The following is a 19687-nucleotide window of genomic DNA, read 5'->3' on the forward strand; positions in this document are numbered from 1 at the left end:
TTTTTTACCTGAAGTCTATTTCTATTTATGATTACATTTAAACAGTTTGGATATGGAAGATGTGACCATTATGTAAAAAAGAAAACTGCATATAAGGCTAATTTAAAAAACACGAGGTTATGACCCAGCAATCCCACTACTGGGCATATACCCTGAGAAAACCATAATCCAAAGAGTCATGTACCACATGTTCATTGCAGCTCTATTTACAATAGCCAGGACATGGAAGCAACCTAAGTGTCCATCGACAGATGAATGGCTAAAGAAGATGTGGCACATATATACAATGGAATATTACTCAGCCATACAAAGAAACGAAATTGAGTCATCTGTAGTGAGGTGGATGGACTTAGTGACTGTCAAACAGAGTGAAGTAAGTCAGAAAGAGAAAAACAAATACCATATGCTAACACATATATATATAGAATCTGAAAAAAAAAATGGTTCTGAAGAACCTAGGGGCAGGACAGGAATAAAGATGCAGACATAGAGAATGGGCTTGAGGACAAGGGGAGGGGGAAGGGTAAGCTGGGGCAAAGTGAGAGAGTGGCATGGACATATATACATTACCAAATGTAAAATAGCTAGTGGGAAGCAGCCGCATAGCACAGGGAGATCAGCTCGGTACTTTGTGACCACCTAGAGGGGTGGGATAGGGAGGGTGGGAGGGAGATGCAAGAGGGAGGGGATATGGGGATGTATGTATATGTATAGTTGATTCACTTTGTTATAAAGCAGAAGCTAACACACCATTGTAAAGCAATTATACTCCAATAAAGATGTTAAAACAAAACACGAGATGGGTTATTTTGCAATGCTAAAGTTTTAGAATTTCTTAATAAAAATACATCTGACCATTGTTATGGATTGAATGTGTTCCCTCCAAATTCACATGTTGAAACCCTAACCCCCAACATCATGGTATTTGAGAGTGGGCCTTTGGGAGGTAATTAGGTTTAGATGAGGTTATCAAGATGGGGCTCCTCATTAAGGGATTCGTGTCCTTATTAGGAGAGAGATGAGAACTTGTTCCTTCTCTTTTTCTCTGCCATGTGAGGACACAGTGAGAAGGCAGCTGTCTGCAAGCCAGGAAGAGGGCCCTCTCCAGGAACTGAATCTGCCAGCACCTTCATTTTGGACTTCCCAGGATGCAGAACCGTGAGAAATAAACACCTGTTGTGTAAGCCAGTCTATGGAATTTTGTTATAGCAGCCCAAGTTGAGACAACCACCAGTTAATAGAAAAGTACCCTTTTATTGAGAAGTAAGACAAGTGTATTTACAATATTCAACTGTTAGATCATATAATCTGTGAGACTTTTAAAAGCAGCAGTATTCCAGGAATTACAATTTATAAGGGGAAAAGGAAAACATTCCAAATAGGTTTCTGTTTACAGAAAATACATTTGAACAATGCCAGAAACACTTAAGGCTAAGTAGTATTAGACCTTCTCCTCCGTCTTTATAGCAATAATCAGAGAATGTTTTTTGTCACAAAGACAGAAGGCTAATTTTGGAAAGGAAGAAACAATATGATGTACAGTCCTTTCTGTCAGAAGACAAGTATGTTTAAAAGTAGAGCCTCATCAATGGTTCTGAATAAGAAACATACAATGCTGCCAAGCAGTCCCAAACTCACATCTGAGATAAACTGTGGACTCATTTAAAGCTGAAAACTGCTCCAAGCCTCTGACTCTTACTAAGGACTGGGAGATTATCACATCCTTTACACATGTCTAATAATGCTTTCTGAAATAAGATTGCTGAAAAAGAGATCTCTGTTACAGTGCAAAGAATATTTTGATAGAAATTCATGTCTACAAAGGAGCTAAATAATACAGATGTTCCATACATTAACAGATACTGTTCTTGCTTTAAAAAGGTAGAATTATCTAGCCACTGTAAATAATATGGGTCAGTCAAAAATATGTATAACAGAGTCCTACAGGGCAACTTGTATAAGTCAATCCCCAAAATATGTATATATTTGACACTCTCCAAGTGAGGATATTACTTTTTTGAAGAACATTAGACACAACACTAGGTTTCTTATTATTCCATGAACTATTGAGGTAGGAGTCTCATTTTGTCAATGTCATCTGTTTTCACAGATCATAAGTCAAATGCCAGTACCAAAAAGACAGTAATCCACAAGGCTGAACCATTAGACTATCTACCAAGTCCTTCCTTCTTTTGATGAGCAAGGTTGGAACTTCTCTGTGCATCAAGAGATTTAACTAAAAATAACATAGGCTGTAATATATTTCGTAGACACATTTGTCAATAAAAATCACAAATTTCAATTATGATTTTATACATTAAAAAGCTTTGCAATTGTTAAAAAAAAGAGTAAATAGTATAATCATTAGTGGTAAAACAAATAGTACCATGACTCTTGAAATGTCTTCCTACATCTATCAAAAGGGTGCCACCTTGGAAAACTACTAATGAAGAAACAACTACTGTTTCCTACTGCCTGTCAAGCAGCAACAGTAGAAAAGACAACACATCATTTTTGTAGTGTCATGTTTTTCAGAACTATAGCCAGTTTAATTACAGCAAAATAATTTAGTATGTGAACTCAGATATTCTCTCCATGAACTCAAATGAAGAGTGATCATGTGAAACACACATTATGCATATTGATTTTTGTTATGAAAAAAGCTGAAAAGAAGGGAAAACTTGGCTTATGTAAATAGCCCTTAAAAAACAGCTGTAAGTTTAACCTTTTAACACAGTACATCTTAAAGTAAATATTACCAGTAGTAATTTTATGAAAAGCAAAATAATAAATCACCGCTAAATTGTAAAAAATAAAAGAAAAAGAAAAACTGGATCACAACATGGAAATATCCATTTGGGCTGCATCATGTAGTATCTTAAATAACAAACTATTCAATGAAATGAGCTAGGTAACAGACTCCTACATCACCAAGAATGCTTTTTTTGTTAAATGCTTACATGTCATGAAAGATACAGATGCTCACGTGAGAGTCCCAAGAAGTATGAGGACTTCCAGAATGTGTTCCTGAAAGAAAAAGTGCTGAGTCAGCTATAACTTAGAAACTACAAGCTAGTAAAGAATGACCTTTGCATATTCCCACAAAGAATATCTAGTTCAGATTTTCATCTGGCTTTAAAATATTAAGATTCAGAAGAACCACAAAAGTTTTATTTTAACCATACGTTTACCAAAAAAAAAAAAAGAAAAAGAAAAAAAGTGATTCATACATCAACACTGGGTTTTCCTGGTTTTAATATATCACGATGACATAATCCAATCTAACTCATGCACCACTTTCAGAGACACAGTGCAACTGGAAATATTTTCACTGCTGCAGAGGACATTACAGTTCTAAAAAGCAAATGCCGATGGGTGTGCTTGCATCTTCAAAATAAAAAGAAAAGAAACAGGCACTACAGTTCTCTAAGGATGGCTGTGTTTCACACATTGTGGAAAAACAGTAAAAATCCCCTTCAAGAGTTTCAATATGCATTGTAACATAGATTTCATCTCCTTCGGTTTGCTTGCTGACTTCTTAGATGACTTGGTTAGAAGTCTGTTTTCACTGCTTCTTTGTTAACTGCTGTTGCTACTCTGTAGGCTATATGTTTTAAACTTCTGTAAGGAACATTACAAGCTATTTCATGTAATTTAATTTTGTGCTGAATATTCTTCAAAGGATTTTATAAATAATACAATATTTTAAATGAGTCTTCAATTCACTTGTTGTTATACCATATTGTTGCTTTCTCCGACTTTATCTACAAACTGCAAGAAGAAAAACAGATAATTAAATGAAAGCCTAGGGCACTATAAAATATTACATCAACACTTCAAATGTTGATTAAAAAACCCAGCTTTATAAGATTTGTGGAAATTTAAGGTATGACTGACAACGATTAATCCAGTACTACTCACCACCATCTTCTGACACATAAATGTATATAAAAAAAATTTTTTTTCTATAAGTTGTTTCTGCATGACATGTTACACATATGACTTTAAGGGTGCAATACAAGAAACACAATGCAATTAATAAAAAATTGGATAAGATGAAGCTAACGCTGCTAGCTCAACAAAAAAAAGTAAAAAAATAAAAAGCTGAAATGTCAGCCATTCATGCATTAATGAACCCAATAAGGTATTTCAACTGACCATTATTGTGGATCTCTTCTGGGCCTATGTAGTCTTTGAACAAACAGATTTAGCTCCATTAAGTTCAATAATTAACAACAGCTACTGACTAAAAATACTTTAAATGTGTATTCTGGACTTCAGACTGAAAGTGGCAATGACATTAAAAAGAGACTTAATGATGCAAGCATAAATCGATAATTATGGAACATAAGTTTTAACACACATTAATGTAAGTGGTTATTTACTTTGGTTACTCCACCCCAAATATAAAGCAACTGGGCTTTCTTCAGCATTCCAGATGGTGATGCAAACAGATGTTGAAACAAAGTAATTAGTGAAGATATTAAAAGTTACATAACCCAAGTGACTATATAACACTACCAAAATCTAGCAATCATCTAACCCTTTCTTTCATTTCATTATTCACATTTTTACTTAAGCATTTATTATAATGAAGTAATAATAATAGGAAACACAATTTATAATATTGGATGTCCATTTATGCAAATACTGAAGAATCCTTAAATTAAGGACATGATTAATGATTACAGCTCTATAACTAGTAGTTTTAGTACATTCAAAAGACATTCTAGGTATAAACAACATTGACTACTGTATGAGTTTGGGGATTAATGCAAATGAATCAGGATATACCCCTACAAGCCTAGGTTCTAGCATTTTATATAATCGCAAATAGATCAATTGGCACACTGAAACTAAAAGTTGCTCTCAAAGCACTCATGGATTCATTAGAATTTTACGGTAAATTTAGGTGGAGAGAAAGCACAACATTGTCTCTCCAAAGGTAACTTCAAAAAATGTCTAGGTTATCTGGGCTGCAAGGTTCTGATTTGAGGATGGAAATGAGATTAGGCTTATAGTGGTACCTATTTTTAGTGGGTAAGCCAACCTTTAGCTCTTTGAGAATTCAATAAATGCTATGAACTACCTCTCTAGAAGCATCTACAAAAGTCTGCAAACAACTTTAAGAAGTTGACTGCCCGCCCTGGAGAAACAGATTTGACAAGACTGTTCTAACCGTGGACAGAGCTAGGAACGGAATTTTATCATCTGACTCCCAGTATCACAGTGCTTTATTTAATTGTCTTAAAGCACTCCATTTGGTGATACAGTCTAAGAGAGAAAACATTTGTAAGAAATAATGGTGTCCTTTTATATTATCGCTTCTAAAATTAGAGATCATATAAAAGTTAATTGAAAAGTGCCTTGAACTCTCAAAGAGAAAGGCAGCATAGCATATCAATCCAAGTTACATGAAAAAAGAGAGAACAACATTAAAAATGGATACAGTGAAACCAAATTTCAGGTTCTATAGGTTTAGCAATGATTATTTTCTCTGGTATTCATGGTAACCACGATCTATGCGATGCAACCACTCATATCATAATAAAAAACTTATCAATCATGTATCAATTCCTCAAATTTCTACAAAGAGCATCAGACAGCATTTATCTTTAAAATTTTTATTTTATTTTAAAAACTTTTAAAAATTATTGAAGTATAGTTGATTTACAATGTTGTATTAATTTCTGCTATACAGCAAAGTGATTCAGTTATATGTGTGTGTGTATACACACACACATACACATTCTTTTCTATATTCTTTTTCATTATGGTTTATCACCTGATATTGAATATAATTCCCTGTGCTATACAGTAGGACATTGTTGTTTACTCATTCTATATATAATAGTTTGCATCTGCTAACCCCAAACTCCCAAGCTGTCCCTCTCCCCAGATAACATTTATTTTAATGGTTTAAAAAACATATTGTTAAATATATGATTACTTACTGATCTAATTCCAGGTAAATTCAAGAGTGATCCAAGGACTGGCACTCTTCTAATAAATCCAACAACCACAGGAAAGAAGCCCCTGCGAGAGGCGAAGAAAGTTCTTAGAATGAACACATTCTCTATTACCAAAATGAACAGTTAGCCATGTAAAAAGAAAGGATCCTGTTAAAGTTTTGAATGTTTTAAGAGACTTCAAAATTCAGTTATTCCTTACCTCTCCCTGGATTTGATCCTTTCCTTAGTTGTGCTCATAACATTCTGTTTATATAGATATAAACATCTATAATGGCATGACTATTACATCCTACTGGTACCTTTACAGTCTATTTCCCATATTAGAAATGAGAGATTCTCTAAAGCAGATTTGGCACTTAATAATGTTTGTTTCCTGTGGGCAATATGGTGCTTGGCAGATAGAAGACAAATGATACACCTTTCTTGAATAAATAATTAAACCAACTTACTTGAAAGTATTTTCTCACACTGCATACTATTATTTACTGGGTAAGTGGCATTTGTAAAATATTAACTGATCAAAACCTCCCATAATGTATTTGGTCCAAAATTTTCTAATATCTACATGCATTAAAGAAAGTGTCATCAAGTGACAGTAACTGTACAGCATCAGGTCTACATATTAAAATGCTGGATCGATCGATCTATCTATCTATCTATCTATCTATCTATCTATCTATCTATCTATCACTGTCTAGTTGATGAAAATACCAAACATAAACAGAGTGCCGTAAAATGCCAACAAAATAAATTTTATTGCATTGAAAATACTTTATAAAATAATTTATACCCTGACATAAGCAATCATCTGCATCTGATAAACACATCTGGGTTTCTGTAATAATTATATGACATTATGGTTTACCTAAAGAGAAACAATAAAATAAAATGGTTGCCTTACCTGAACAAGAGAAAGAATCCATAAATTTCGAAAATCATGCCTATCAAAGGCCAACCAATCAGGACTACAAATACACCACCCAGGAAAAATCCTGTAGCTTTCATTTTATGTTTTTGGAAGAAGAATCTGAATGTTCTTTCTAAACCAATTACAAAAGCCAAGCCAGCCACAAACAAAACCTAGAAGAGGAGGAAAACGTAACACAGAAAAAGCAGTTAAATGCACTGCATGTGTTTGAAGGGGTCAGGTCAAAGCTAAATATGATAAAAAAAGTCATGTGGCTTTTAATGTGAGCAACTGGCCAGGGAAAACTACAATGCACACCAAGAGGCAGAACCACGTTAAAGCTGTAGTTGTATCCCACTCTGTTCAGTCCTCTTCTATCTTGATTAGATGAAGAAAAGAGAAACAAAGAAAGATTAGGTGTCATAGCAGCATCTGCTTCTGTAGTGGTTTCCCCAGCTTTAGCTAGATGGCGATGGCTTAGTCAAGCAGATGAGCGGCAAGGCAAGAGAGGGAAGGTGCCCGTAAATATGTCAACCGAAGGTACTCCTGGTTCTGAAAACTTGATCAGGGGTGATAGGAGTTCCTATGGATGGGAGAAAACCTGACATGGCCCAGTTGGTAGTAGAAGAAACCACGCAAAGCCAGCAAGAAGATCCTAGTTTTATTAATTCCGGAAATCTGGGAGCAGCAGAAATGAAATACAGCCATGCATTCTCAAATATACTTATAGTTTGTATGTTTTCAGACAATGGACAAGAGATGGTGATTGACTAAAAGCCTGCGTTTTCCCAGGTTTTATTCCCAAATACTTGCCTTTCTTCATAACCATTCTTCAGCGAAAAATATTTCACAAAAGTATTTATTAAGCCTAATGGTTAAGCTTCACATTCTGAGATACCAATGCTGTTTATATTATTGTTTATTAAAACATTAATTTTGAACAATTGTTACCCTTTATATTTTCCAATGTCCAATTAAAAGCCCAATGTTAACATACACTTCAAAAATATTTTATCGTTATTCAGTGAGTTTATTGCCCTCTTAGAAGGGTTATTATTTATTTCTAGAACTCTTGCACAGCCTTCACACATGGACAACAGAGTACACATTCCAAATAAACAATATACACACTTTTCTTAGCAGGTCAATTATTAATATAGATATATTTTTTAAAGGTTTAAGTGGTTTTTAAAAATCTGTTCATTTTATGCTATTTAAGCAAATGTTAAATCTCAGATGTGTAAAGTCAAAACATTAACAAATTTACCAAGACATGGGGCTATCAAGTCATCTATTTTGAACTATTTGAGGCAGTCTTGATTTAATCTATTGTAAATCACATAGCAAACACTTAACAGAGCAGTTATGGAATTAGAAAACTTCATTAAGCATTTATCTTTTATTTAAACAGAAAGCTGACAGGTTCCACCCCTGATGAAATCAGAGGATGTAACAGGAGTCTTCACATGAGCAACAGTGAATTATTTCCCCCCGATTTCATAGCAGGCAATAATTCATTAGTAGTTAAAACTTCCTTATGAATTTAGTTAAAATAGATATTGAAAAACTCACATTTCCAATAGCCAGTAGTGCTTTGTCAAAAAAGAGAATCATTCCAAAGAACAGGAAAAACACTCCAAATCCTGTTAATCCCATTCCAATTTCTGCAATATAAGTTATATGGTTAAGGGTACAGCAAAAGTAAAGTTACATTAAGATCCTCATAAACTAAGCAAGAAAAAATTTTCAGTTTTTCTTTTGACTGATATAAGGAAATAGGACCCCAACATTGCAGGTTGACATAACGACATTCGTTAAGATCCAGAACAAATTAAATTAACAACAGAAAATTACTCCCAAAATTTAAAATATGAATGGGAATTTCTAATCCTTATATGAGAGAGAGCATTTCTCACAAACATATTCATAATAGAGAAAGACAAATCAGGAATCTAAACCTTTGGTTTTATTATTTTTTCCCTCCCAAGAGCCCTTCCGGCATCAGACGTAAGTATGTGGGTTCACTTTTGTCTCCTCTTCTCCTTTCATATTCCATGACTAGTATTTGAATGCACAATATCTGCAGTTCCTTCTTTCCCTTCTGAAAACGAATTCCTTCCTTAACCCACTGGAAATGCTATGGGAGGTCAGCACAGACTGCTTCTCACAATGACAACAGGAGACATTTTGAGTCAAGAAGCCGTCTCCTCCAAAGTTAATTTTCAGACTTTTAACTTCTTCATGGCTTATTATGGATTTATCTTCTACAAGTCTCTCTCAACTATGCATCCATTCACATATTTAGTCTAAGAGTCCTAAAATAACCTCTCTAACATTTCAAAGAACATTGTTTTACCTAATATTAATATTCTGGGTTTTTACTTTTTCATTCAAAAACAAAGAATTGTTGATCAACTCCTAAATGCCAGCAACTGTTCTAGGTACTGAGTATAGAGTGATGGACAAAGTATAAGCTTTTACGTCTATGGTTACTCTTTATACAAAACTAATATTTTATTGCCTTTACACTCCCTAGACTTATCTTTATGTCTGAAGAGTCTTAACTTTCTAAGATTACAGTTGTACTATTCTGTTAACGTTACAAAGCACAATCCATGAAATGAGTTCCTTGATCATTTCAGTTTTGATTTCAGGAAACAGTCACCAATCCTTATTTTACCTAGCAGCACTATCTGCATAAAATAATAAATCAGACCGAAACTGCCACATTTTGGGAAACACAATTTTAAATACACAATAGTGATTTCTGATCTGTTACTTAACTTTTTTGCCTCGGCTCCAGAGAGCTAAAATCTAAGTCACAGCTACTTAAAAATTTAAGCCATGTAATATGTTATGATGAGTTGAAAATTTACATCCTATGCCTTTTTCGACATCCTTCACCTCAATTTACAGTTAACTCTTGCCTCCCATTCCAGCTGCCTTGTTCTCCGAAAGTTAGTCTAAAAGAATTCGGGTCCCTGTCTATAAATACACTGGTAAGTGTATTCCACGGACACAAATTCTCATGAAAATTGGAGGCTCATACCTTCATGCTTAAATGCTTTAGGAGAATTTAACCAAGTAACTGTTCAGGTGTCAGACATAATTTCCTACAGGAAAATATGGACAAAACAGCAAGGACAATTCCATTAAATAACTATTTAGTAGTTAGGATTTAGTCACTGGCAGCTGAGTTATTTAAATACAACTCATTTCTATCTTTTCACAAATTGTCCTAATGATTATGTACACATTTTGAGATGTTTGTTCATCAGAAAGGAAACTATATGGCAATATGCCTACTATGTATTGAGAATTTACCATGAATTGCCCATTACGAGGTGCTTTACGTATCTTACAGAACTTAATCCTCCCCATACTACTGCAAGGTAGGCATCATTACATTATTCTAGAAATTTTTTTTTGCCAGGTTAAATATGTTTGATTAAATGAAATTCAAGGGCACTGGAGTAGGCTGGACTTCTGGGAGAAGCATCTTTAGGTTTAATATAATTAGTTTGTTACTAATATAACTAAGGAGATGTCAGTATGAAATTGACTGCAGTGAAAAAGGACAATGTCTGTACATGGTTTTACATTTAATGAGATGTTTATACAAATATGTCATAATTCCTTTAGCAAAACTGGGGTGTTAAAAAGTAGCACCAGCCCCATGTTTCATGTGGGCAACTGAAGACTCAGATTAATAATTCACCCTTGATCACAGAATCAGCAAATGTGCGTGTGGAGGGGGACAGGTGCAGGGAGGGACGGGGGTGTGGTGTGGCGTCCGTCTAGAATTCAAATCCAGTCTTCAGGCTCCACATCTTACAACTATAACAGGGGAAACCAAAACATTCCCACTACTTTATCCAGTGTCGTACAGAAAGAGAGGGTTGCCTATAACATTTTTGCCAAAACGGACACTAGCATGTTATTGCCCAACAGTCCCTGATCTGAATGGGTCAAAAGTCTCAAACTGACCTCGCTGTGTTATTTTCTCCCCTCCAGAATTCCATTCTTGCCTATGCCTATGTATTCACAAGCCCTCTGGTTATTAAAGCCCTACTTGGAGCTGCTCTCTCACCACCACAATCATACACAGTAAAATAAACATCTTCCTCTGTGCACTATCAAACCTTCATTCCCGCTCGTGCGCGCACGCACACACACACGTGCACACATGCGTGTTTTTAAAGCATAATCTGATAAAAGCAGTCTAATAAAACAAATGTATCTAAAATCAAAAGCTTATTGTAGAAATTTGATAAGGAGAGCTGTTATTAATCCAATGACAATCACTGTTAGCATTTTGATATCTTATTTAAGACATTTTAAGGCAGCATTGTCTTTCTTACTATGCCCATTCCTTTCAAAAAGTAAAAATATCACAATAAAGAACTCAATTGAACACCATGGTAGAATTTCAGGCAATGTGACATAATGAAGTAAAGATTTAGAGGCAGCATAGGAACTGCCCCACTCCAGCCCCCTCAATAAATCTTGTGGGGTTTTTGGGGGGTGGGGTGAGGTAGGGGGTGCTAATATAGAATTCCTTAAAACAATTATGAATTGCTATTTACTATGATCAGTACTTGGTCTGGTACTTCTCTTCCAGAATCAGGATCCCAGAATAATTCTGGCAAGTCACTTGAATGATGGCTGATTCCTACAGTTAAACACACACACAAACACCATTTGAAATCCAAAGAGCTTTTGGTTCACTAATCATTTTGTGTTCTGATCCACTGTCTTATCTAAAACACTTGGCAAATGCGCAGCAAAGAGTATAATTTCATCCTCCTCATCAATTTAATGAAGTGAGGAGAATGCTTCTTATTCTGCCCACATTCTAACCCAACCCCCTTGTTTTGGTTTTTGGAAAGATGTAAATCAGGCACTTGTCCCTATAAGACTTCAGTAGAAAAGAATCTCTACACACAGGATAAGCAGTTCATATATTTACCTATGTAATAATCACAGACTAAGATAGGAAAGTTAGATAGGAAAAGTATGTAGAGATTAAGTACTTCCTCTGAGTAATTAGTAGTATTAGAAATAAATCCTAGCAATTTATGTATACAATTCTGCTAAATTCTGGGTTTCAACTGAGAGCAACAGAGCACTGCATCATAAAGAAAATAGGCTCTGAATATTCTACACAGTCTCTCAAAAAACAATCAATGCACAATTCTAAAGGATAAATATCTACTGTTGAAACTCTTTTTGCTATGGAACAATTTCATCATTCTAAGATAGATTTCAAATAAGCTTTATAGCAAGTCTTCTTAGATGCTAGTAGGGTACCGTGAAAAGAACAAAGGTTTTTGAGCCAGCAGACTTGGGATCAAGTCTTGTTTCTGTCACTTTCCTCATGATTATACACTGAATTTCTTTTGAGCCTCCTTTAATTTATAAGAGACATACTCCTCTTTGCTCTACAGGGCTCTTATAAGAATTAAGGATAACGATTTATATAAAAGCCCACGGTAAACTGAAATAAGATGCTTTTATACAATTATATACAATGGCTACTTTTATTATAACAGTAAACCAAAACATCCCACAAAAACCAAACAAAAACCCCAAACAAAAAAGGACTATACTTATATTTTCTCTGATCAGAACAGGCAGACCAAAATGGGCATCCAAGGTACAGACCCAGTCCAATTTGAGGAAGGGAGGGAGCCTGACTGGGGTGGCAGTGTGTGCAGGAGTTATTAGCAGCTCGGTGAAGTTCAAGTTAGCCATGACTTGAATCCAAACCTTACGACTCCACTTTAAAACAGGGCATTTTTAAAGGAAGTTCTATTTTTATTTCAACAGACTGTTTAGTTCTTAAAATCTTTAAAATTCAAGTAAGTTATTTAAAAAAAGAAAAACAAAGGCGTGGCAGATAAAACAAAGTGAGATAAAAAGTCTATCACGACCATCAAAAGATAGGAAGCACTGGAAGAAATGTAAATACAAAATTATTAAGATTGACAAAAAGGGATAGAAAAGTGGAAATTTTATATTGATAGAAAAAGAAAACAGACAGCAATGTTAATCTTAGAGATAAGATAGGCCTGGAGAACTCTGTGGCAGGCAGAAAGATGCTAAAATAATAAAACATGCCACCAAAACACAATATACAATATTAACGAAAGAAATCGTTTAACTGAACACAGAGTTTACTATTGGGGAGACAGTAGCCGGTAGAAAAGTGAAGTTGTTTCAAGGGACTTTTAAAAGGTTGCTTCCAGTAGTGGCAAAAGGCAAATACTCAAAATATTTAAGCGTAAGCACATTTTCAAAAACAGCCTATCATAGATAACATTTAAAACTCGGCCTCCCAAACAACCAGCAGTAACTTGTAGAGGACCCCAAGCATGTCACGTGCAGAAATGTCCCCAAGAGTGGGCTGCGGGCACAGCGCATCAAACTTTCTCTCGTGGCCACCCGCGGGAACAAAGCGCCCATCTCCCCGGGAGTGAGAGCTGCGCTACCGCGGTGCAAGACAGACGCTCGGCGAAAGCTCCCCCTCCCCAGCTAGGGCGTCTCCCCAGACCCCACCGACTCTCCCCCCAGGCCAGGTCCACCACCGCGAGTCTAGCCCTCGTTTCCTCCAGGCAGCCCTCCAGACGCCCACAGCCCTAGCTCTGTCTCGCAGGCCGCCGCCCCCATTCCGGAGCTTCATTCATTGACCCGGGAGGGCGGAGGGGCGGGCAGGCGAGACCCAGCCCAAGGAAGGGGTGTCCGGGGCTCGAGGCGGGGCCTCGGAGCAGGTACTTACTCTGTGTGTCCGTTAAGGAGATCATGGCTGCAGGGGTGAGGGCGGCGTCGATAGCACCTCGGAGCTGCCAGGGTGTGAAGCAAAGTCGAGAGAACGAAGCCGGGAAACAACCCAGGCGAAAGCCGCCACGTCTTCCGGAAACACGCAGCCGCCCACACCCCAATTCAAAGCCGTTCCCCATTGGCTAAGCCTGCTCCCAACATCAACCAATCACCTGTGGCTTTGTTCAGTGACGCACATGGTGGCCACACCCCTCGACCAATAAGAGAAGGGTATTACTTGCAATTGGTTGAAAGGACCGACCCGGAAGGGTGGATGCTCCTGGCTGGAAAGAAAGGAGAGCCTGGTGGCGGGAAGTTTTCGTTGGAGCGCGTCTGAAAGCGGTGAGTAGCGGACCTGAGGCAGGGGCGTTTTGGGGTCGGAGACCGAGGAGGGGAGGATGTCCCTTAACCCCCTGGGGAGACGTTCTGGGGTAACTCCCGTTACCGCTTTGAAACAGCTAATATTCCTTTTCCTGGCTGATGGGGAGGCCGGCTCATTTCCTTCCACCAATACATTGGGGAGAAACAGGGGCCCTCGCCCTTCTAATGGAACTCTCTATCATCGCTCAGCTCTAATGGAACTCGGTCCTTTAGGGGCACGTTCCACTGCCGACCGGTCTTTTTTTATCACCACCCTTTTCCGTGCAGGAGGCTTGGGTACCACAGCCTGTTTATTTGCAACCACTGTTTACTGGGAAACGCCACTGGGAACGCCTAAGCGTAAGGGAGGGTATTATTAAATTGCTGTTGCGTCTAAACGCAGGGGGCGAGGAGTTGGAGGATGTGTGTGTGTGATTTAGCCTCTGGTACTTGGTGTCAAGCATGCATGACTGCCTGAGACCCTGTAAAATATTTCCTGAGGATGCTTGCAAAAGTTCAGATATAGCAAGTAAAACCACTGAATCATGGAAGTAGTAATTAGTAAAAGTTCATGTGTACACACCAAAAAGACAGTTTGCCAACCGGGAGCACTCAAATCGAAACATGGAATTAGGCTCAGGGCTATATTGTTATAAAGCAGCTTGTTTAGTAAGGACTGTTTATTCTTCACACTGATTGGTTATAATATTAACATTTTCTTAAAGGATAGGGAATTGATTAGTGGTTACCTCCTAGCAACCTTGGGAAACAGTTGGAGTTTTGCTTCTGATTTCCAGAGGCAGAAACAAAAAAATGCCCCAGGTCAAGTTAGTCTTTCAAAATAAGCTAAATTAAGTTTTGTTTGTATGTCTGTGCTGGTTTTGTCTGCCCAGGAAATTTTCAAGACTGGTCTCCGTTTGTTTTGGATTTTAACAGTGCCTAGGTATACTTCTGACACACATGCTATAGATAGCTCATTAATTTTTGAACATATTTTATGTTCAGATAGCTTTTGCTATTAAATCACATCCTTTGGGAAAGGAGTTTATGAGCAGTTTTTTAACAGTATAATCAAAGGAGTCGTTTAAAATAGTGGGGCAAAATGGTTGTAGATTACATCGTTTCATAAGTATAGAAAAACCCTCTGCTTTCAATCTCAGCAAACCTGAGCCTGCACTATATGCAAGGCACTGTGCTAGGCTATGTGGATACAGATGTGAAGGGACTCAATCCCTACCCCCTTGGAGAACCTTACAGTCTAGAGAAGGAGAATTATATTTCCACAAAATGGTGAAGACATATTCATATCGATCAAGAATTAGAAGTCCTTGGTTTACTCCCCTTCTTCAGTATCTTTTAGTGGTGTGGCCCTTCCAAACTTCTTAGCAAGGTAAAGAAGACTCTACTTATTTTTCCAGCCTAGTGGTGACTACAGAATTCTACATGAGGAAGGGCATAAGGTCAGCAGTTTGAGTAAGGGTAGGGTGATGCTGAAGCTTTGGAGAACATTCTAAGTTAGTTTTGGAAAATATTGGTTTTCCATATCAGAGTTGGGGGAGGTGTTCCTGGAGATTATGGACAATCTAAATAAAGTTCCTACCCTCCAACCTGACCTCCTTCCACTTGCTCGTGTGTACTCTTAAGTTTTAGTCATTCAGAAATATTTTGAGTTCCTTAATACAAACCAGGCTTTTTCCCCACTTCTGACCTTTTCATGTTCTCTCCCTCTGAAATCTCACCCCTCTGTAGAATACCAATTCCTCTTTTAAGATTGAGTCTAAATTGTAACCCTTTAGAGCACATATTCAGTAAAATGTTAAATTATTAATTTGAATATTATGTTGATGGATTTTGCTTCATCTGGGATATTTGAATCTATCCAACTTGTTATTTGTAAAATAGCCTACACCATCCCAATTTTAGAGACAGGGAAAGGGGCTGAGACGAACAAGTTGTTTAGGTTTGCTAAGATCACACAGTAATTTAGTGGTAAAGCTGTTTAACCTCAAAGCTTTGCTCTTTTTTTGTGACATCGCTTTGTGTCTGGTGGATATTTGTTCAGTGTTCTTGACGTCATACTTGTTATTATATGTTTATGTGACTTTGGACACTTCTCTGGAATCTAGAGAATTTTCCATAAAAATGTAGAGTGGGAAGAAGCATGTAGTCCTTATTGAAAGGTCACTGCAGTATATAGTTTACTTTCTAACATTTTTTGTGCTTAGTAATGACATTATCATCGAGCATCATCAACAGTACTGTTTTTAAAAAGTTGTTGCTCTGATTTTTTTTTCACTTTTAGAAAGAAACTTGGCTCTCCAATTCAACTTTAGAATGGCATCCGTTTCAGGTTAGTGGAGATGATTACATTTTGTAGTTCATTCTCTTCTCTTTCTAATTGCATGTTTTTCTCTGTACCTTCCCCTCAATTTTGCTGTGAACCTTAAACTGCTCTAAAAAAGTCTTAATAGAAATTAATAAAAAATAAATTTTAAAAATACTTGTTTTAAAAATTTTGATTATAGAAGTGATGTTTTTTCAGATTTTTTTTCATTGTGGGAAAATGTACTTAATGAAATTTACCATTTTAACTGCTTGTAAGCCTACAGTTCAGTGGCATTACGTGCATGGCATTACGTGCATTTGCACTGTTGTGCAGTCATCACCATTGTCCACCTCCAGAACTTTTTCATCCCTCCAAGCTGAAACTCGGTACCAGTTAAACCCAGTCCTCCCTTCCCTGCAGCCCCCGGTAACACTATTCTGCTTTCTGTCTCTGTGAATTTGACCATTCTAGGTACCTAATTTAAGTGGAATCATACAATATTTGTCCTTTTGTGTCTGGCTTATTTCACTTAAGCATGTCTTTGAGGTTCATCTGTTTTGTAACATGTATCTTTTTAAGGCTGAATCATAGTCCATTGTATGTATATACCACCTTCTCTTTATCCATTTGTCTGTCAGTGGACATTGGGTTATTTCACTTTTTGGCTTTTGTGAATAATGCTGCTACAAACATTGTGTACAAGTATCCATTTGAGCCCCTGCTTCCAGTTTTGGGGGGTATATACCTACAAGTGGAATTGCTGGTTAACATGGTGTTTCTATGTTTAATTATTTTAGGAACTACTGTACTGTTTTCCATCGTGACTATCCCATTTTACGTTCCCAAAAAGCAATACATAAGAGTTCCAAGGAATGATATGTTTCTTGATAGCATTTGGGAACTTATCAAGTAGACAATATAAATCATTTATAATCTCACTAGTCAGGTTAATACTGTAACAGTTAGATGTATTGTTTTTCAACAAAATTTTTAACGTTTTGTACATAATGTTTGGTAATGTGATTTTTAAAAACAATGTAGATACAGAGTATAGACATATTGTTAAGTAAATTCTATGTTGTAAATATTCTATTTTTAATACTGTTCTGTATTTTATTGTTTTGAAGTGACATTAAACAATTAACACTTTTGGTGTTGGTGTTGAACTTTCAGTCTGTCTCCATTTTTAAAATGTAAAAAAGGTTGCATTGAACATCTTTGAATCAAAAGCTTTGTGTGCGTCTCTGATTATTTCCTTAAGATAAGTTCCTGTAAGTGGAGCTATTTGAAACGTTTTTAAAGTATAAAAGAAAAACTTCCATTTGACCTTTTCCAGGCAGCTACTTTTGGTATTTTGGTATATTTCCATCCATTGCTTGTTTTTATAAACTTGGCTAGATTCTGTTGTGCTTATTAGTGAGGTCTTGCTGACTATTCAGTAAAGAAGTGGATGGCAGGAGTGAGGAACTTATTCTATGGTATTTTCCTGTCCTTTGTAGGATATAGTGAATATGGCCTTTGCTACATACTAGCACTAACAGTGGGGTAAAAAGATTAGGTTCTTTTCAAACTTTAAAGAAATGGTTTCCCTAAGTATGGCATCCTCCCATCCACCCCTAAAAACTACAATTTATTTAAATATAAATATGAAAAAAATAGTGACATAGATTTTGGCTTTGTCTCATGACTCATTCTCACAGCTTAAGGGTTAATAATAAATAGTAACAATTTAAGTTATATTAAATGCTAATCCAAATGTTCTTTACTGAGAGACAAAGGTGAGGGTTTCAGAGATGTTACGGAACCTTGCCTCAGTTGGGTATAGTTATTTTTGGAATGCATAAATGAGTTATTCTACTTAACAAGACTTTAAGCTTTCTCAGTAGGCTATGCTTTTAAAATAACTGAGTAATGACATAGATAAATTTTATTTAAGAGGAGATGCTTACTTTGAATCATTGCCTTTACAATATTGTGCCCCTTTCAAATAACCCACCTCTTCTATTGTTCTACCCACTTGTCGAACTATATTTGAAATGCCTCTGAAGTTGCCTTCAGGCAGTTTATTGATTTGGATTTGACGGCTTCCCTTGTGGCAGATCACTTTCCTTTCGTTGTTCATTTCAGTATGGGATATTGCTGGAAAATGTGCTGTTTCTGAAGACTGATACCTCCCTTGCATCAGCTGTAAGCTTAGGAACTCTGGAGTGTGATCCCTGCTCAATACTATGTGCTCCTGAGATATATTATAGTAATAAGCCCTCTTTGTTACGGATTATTGAAATCTTTCACTTTTCAATCTCATCTCCAATAATACAAGTCATGTGTTGTCCGTGCTGGCAATAGAGGTGACATAATTTTGAACAAAAACATTAAAAGACCCTGATTTATTACAACTAGCTCTATTCTCTTATACTCTTAGTCAATCAGGACTTTATCTAAGGTACGATGATACTGACTTTGTAGCGTAGTTTGACATTAACATCTCTGTTATGTAGGATTTGATCAGGAAGCAGAGCCACTATGAGAGATATAAGGGACTAACTGTAGGGATTCTACTTGGTGTGAATATGGGAAGTGGTTAAGCTCTTTCTTTCTGTCTGTTGCCTGCGTGTCTGGAGCTGGGCCCAAAGTTGGAGGAGCCAGCAGTTAGGAAGAGAAGATGCATATGCAGTGGGGAATGCCCAAACAAACTGCTCCCCACGAAGATGAATCTTACCGGAACCTAGATCAGTCTCTTATTGCCTCAAAGCCTCCAGTGTAGGTGATGCAGGACCTGTCAAAATGCTCACGTCCTTCCCCGTGGAGTTGCATATGACCTGGCTGAGTGTTCAGAGAAGCCAAGGGAGGAGAACCAACAGGATCTAGAGGAGCTGCAGGCCCTGCTGTCTCCCTAAGGATATCTAGCAGCAGCTGGAATCATGGACCCAGTTGCTGCCCCATGCCAGTGAGGTCACCAGGCCTGACCTTGCACTGACCTTCTTAAATATGGAAAATATGGCGACGGCTTCACTTCCACCTTCTAAATCTCTGGCTCCCCAACATGATACAGCTGTCCCTGGTCCAACCAAATATACACTGATCCTCTCCTCCGAAGAGGACAGGAATTCTTTTTCTTCATCTTTGCGTGACGCTCATTCCTCTTCTTGCTGAATCACATCCTTCTTGATAATCTTCTAACTTAAATCCTGAGATACGAGGTTAGAGACTATTAACACTTTTTATTTTAGAATTTAGGGGAACGCGAGCAGGAACATCAATCAAGCCATCCACCCATCCATCAACCGACCAACCAACCAACCA

The 19687-nt window shown here is 37.1% G+C and overlaps 2 protein-coding genes across 6 annotated transcripts in view; one reads left to right on the forward strand and one right to left on the reverse strand.

Annotated features, from left to right (window-relative positions):
* Positions 1-1250: 1250 nt before the first annotated feature.
* Positions 1251-13780, reverse strand: GOLT1B (golgi transport 1B). Of its 3 annotated transcripts, XR_013830437.1 has the most exons (6): positions 13658-13780; positions 8452-8543; positions 6874-7052; positions 5955-6036; positions 3231-3771; positions 1251-3027 (listed from the first exon to the last, which is right to left on the reverse strand). XR_013830437.1 is itself a non-coding variant. In XM_079936421.1 (5 exons), the coding sequence occupies exons 1-5, from the start codon at positions 13680-13682 to the stop codon at positions 3733-3735; spliced, it is 417 nt and encodes a 138-aa protein (XP_079792547.1). In that variant the 5' UTR covers positions 13683-13780; the 3' UTR covers positions 1251-3732. The 3 variants fall into 3 exon arrangements, 2 of the variants coding, with proteins under 2 accessions (XP_079792547.1, XP_079792548.1); XM_079936421.1 differs by having other exon boundaries at positions 1251-3771; XM_079936422.1 differs by lacking the exon at positions 13658-13780 and adding an exon at positions 11478-13616 and having other exon boundaries at positions 1251-3771.
* A 186-nt stretch (positions 13781-13966) lies between these two features.
* RECQL (RecQ like helicase) overlaps positions 13967-19687 on the forward strand; it is a 43856-nt gene continuing 38135 nt past the window's right edge. For all 3 annotated transcript variants that reach the window (XM_079936417.1, XM_079936416.1, XM_079936415.1), the window contains exons 1-2: positions 13967-14040; positions 16361-16408. In XM_079936417.1, the coding sequence (XP_079792543.1) occupies positions 16393-16408 (16 nt within the window). In that variant the 5' untranslated portion in view covers positions 13967-14040; positions 16361-16392. The remainder of the gene's footprint in view (positions 14041-16360; positions 16409-19687) is intronic.

Source organism: Stenella coeruleoalba, assembly GCF_951394435.1.
Source record: "Stenella coeruleoalba genome assembly, chromosome: 11".
Classification (NCBI taxonomy): Eukaryota; Metazoa; Chordata; class Mammalia; order Artiodactyla; family Delphinidae; genus Stenella; species Stenella coeruleoalba.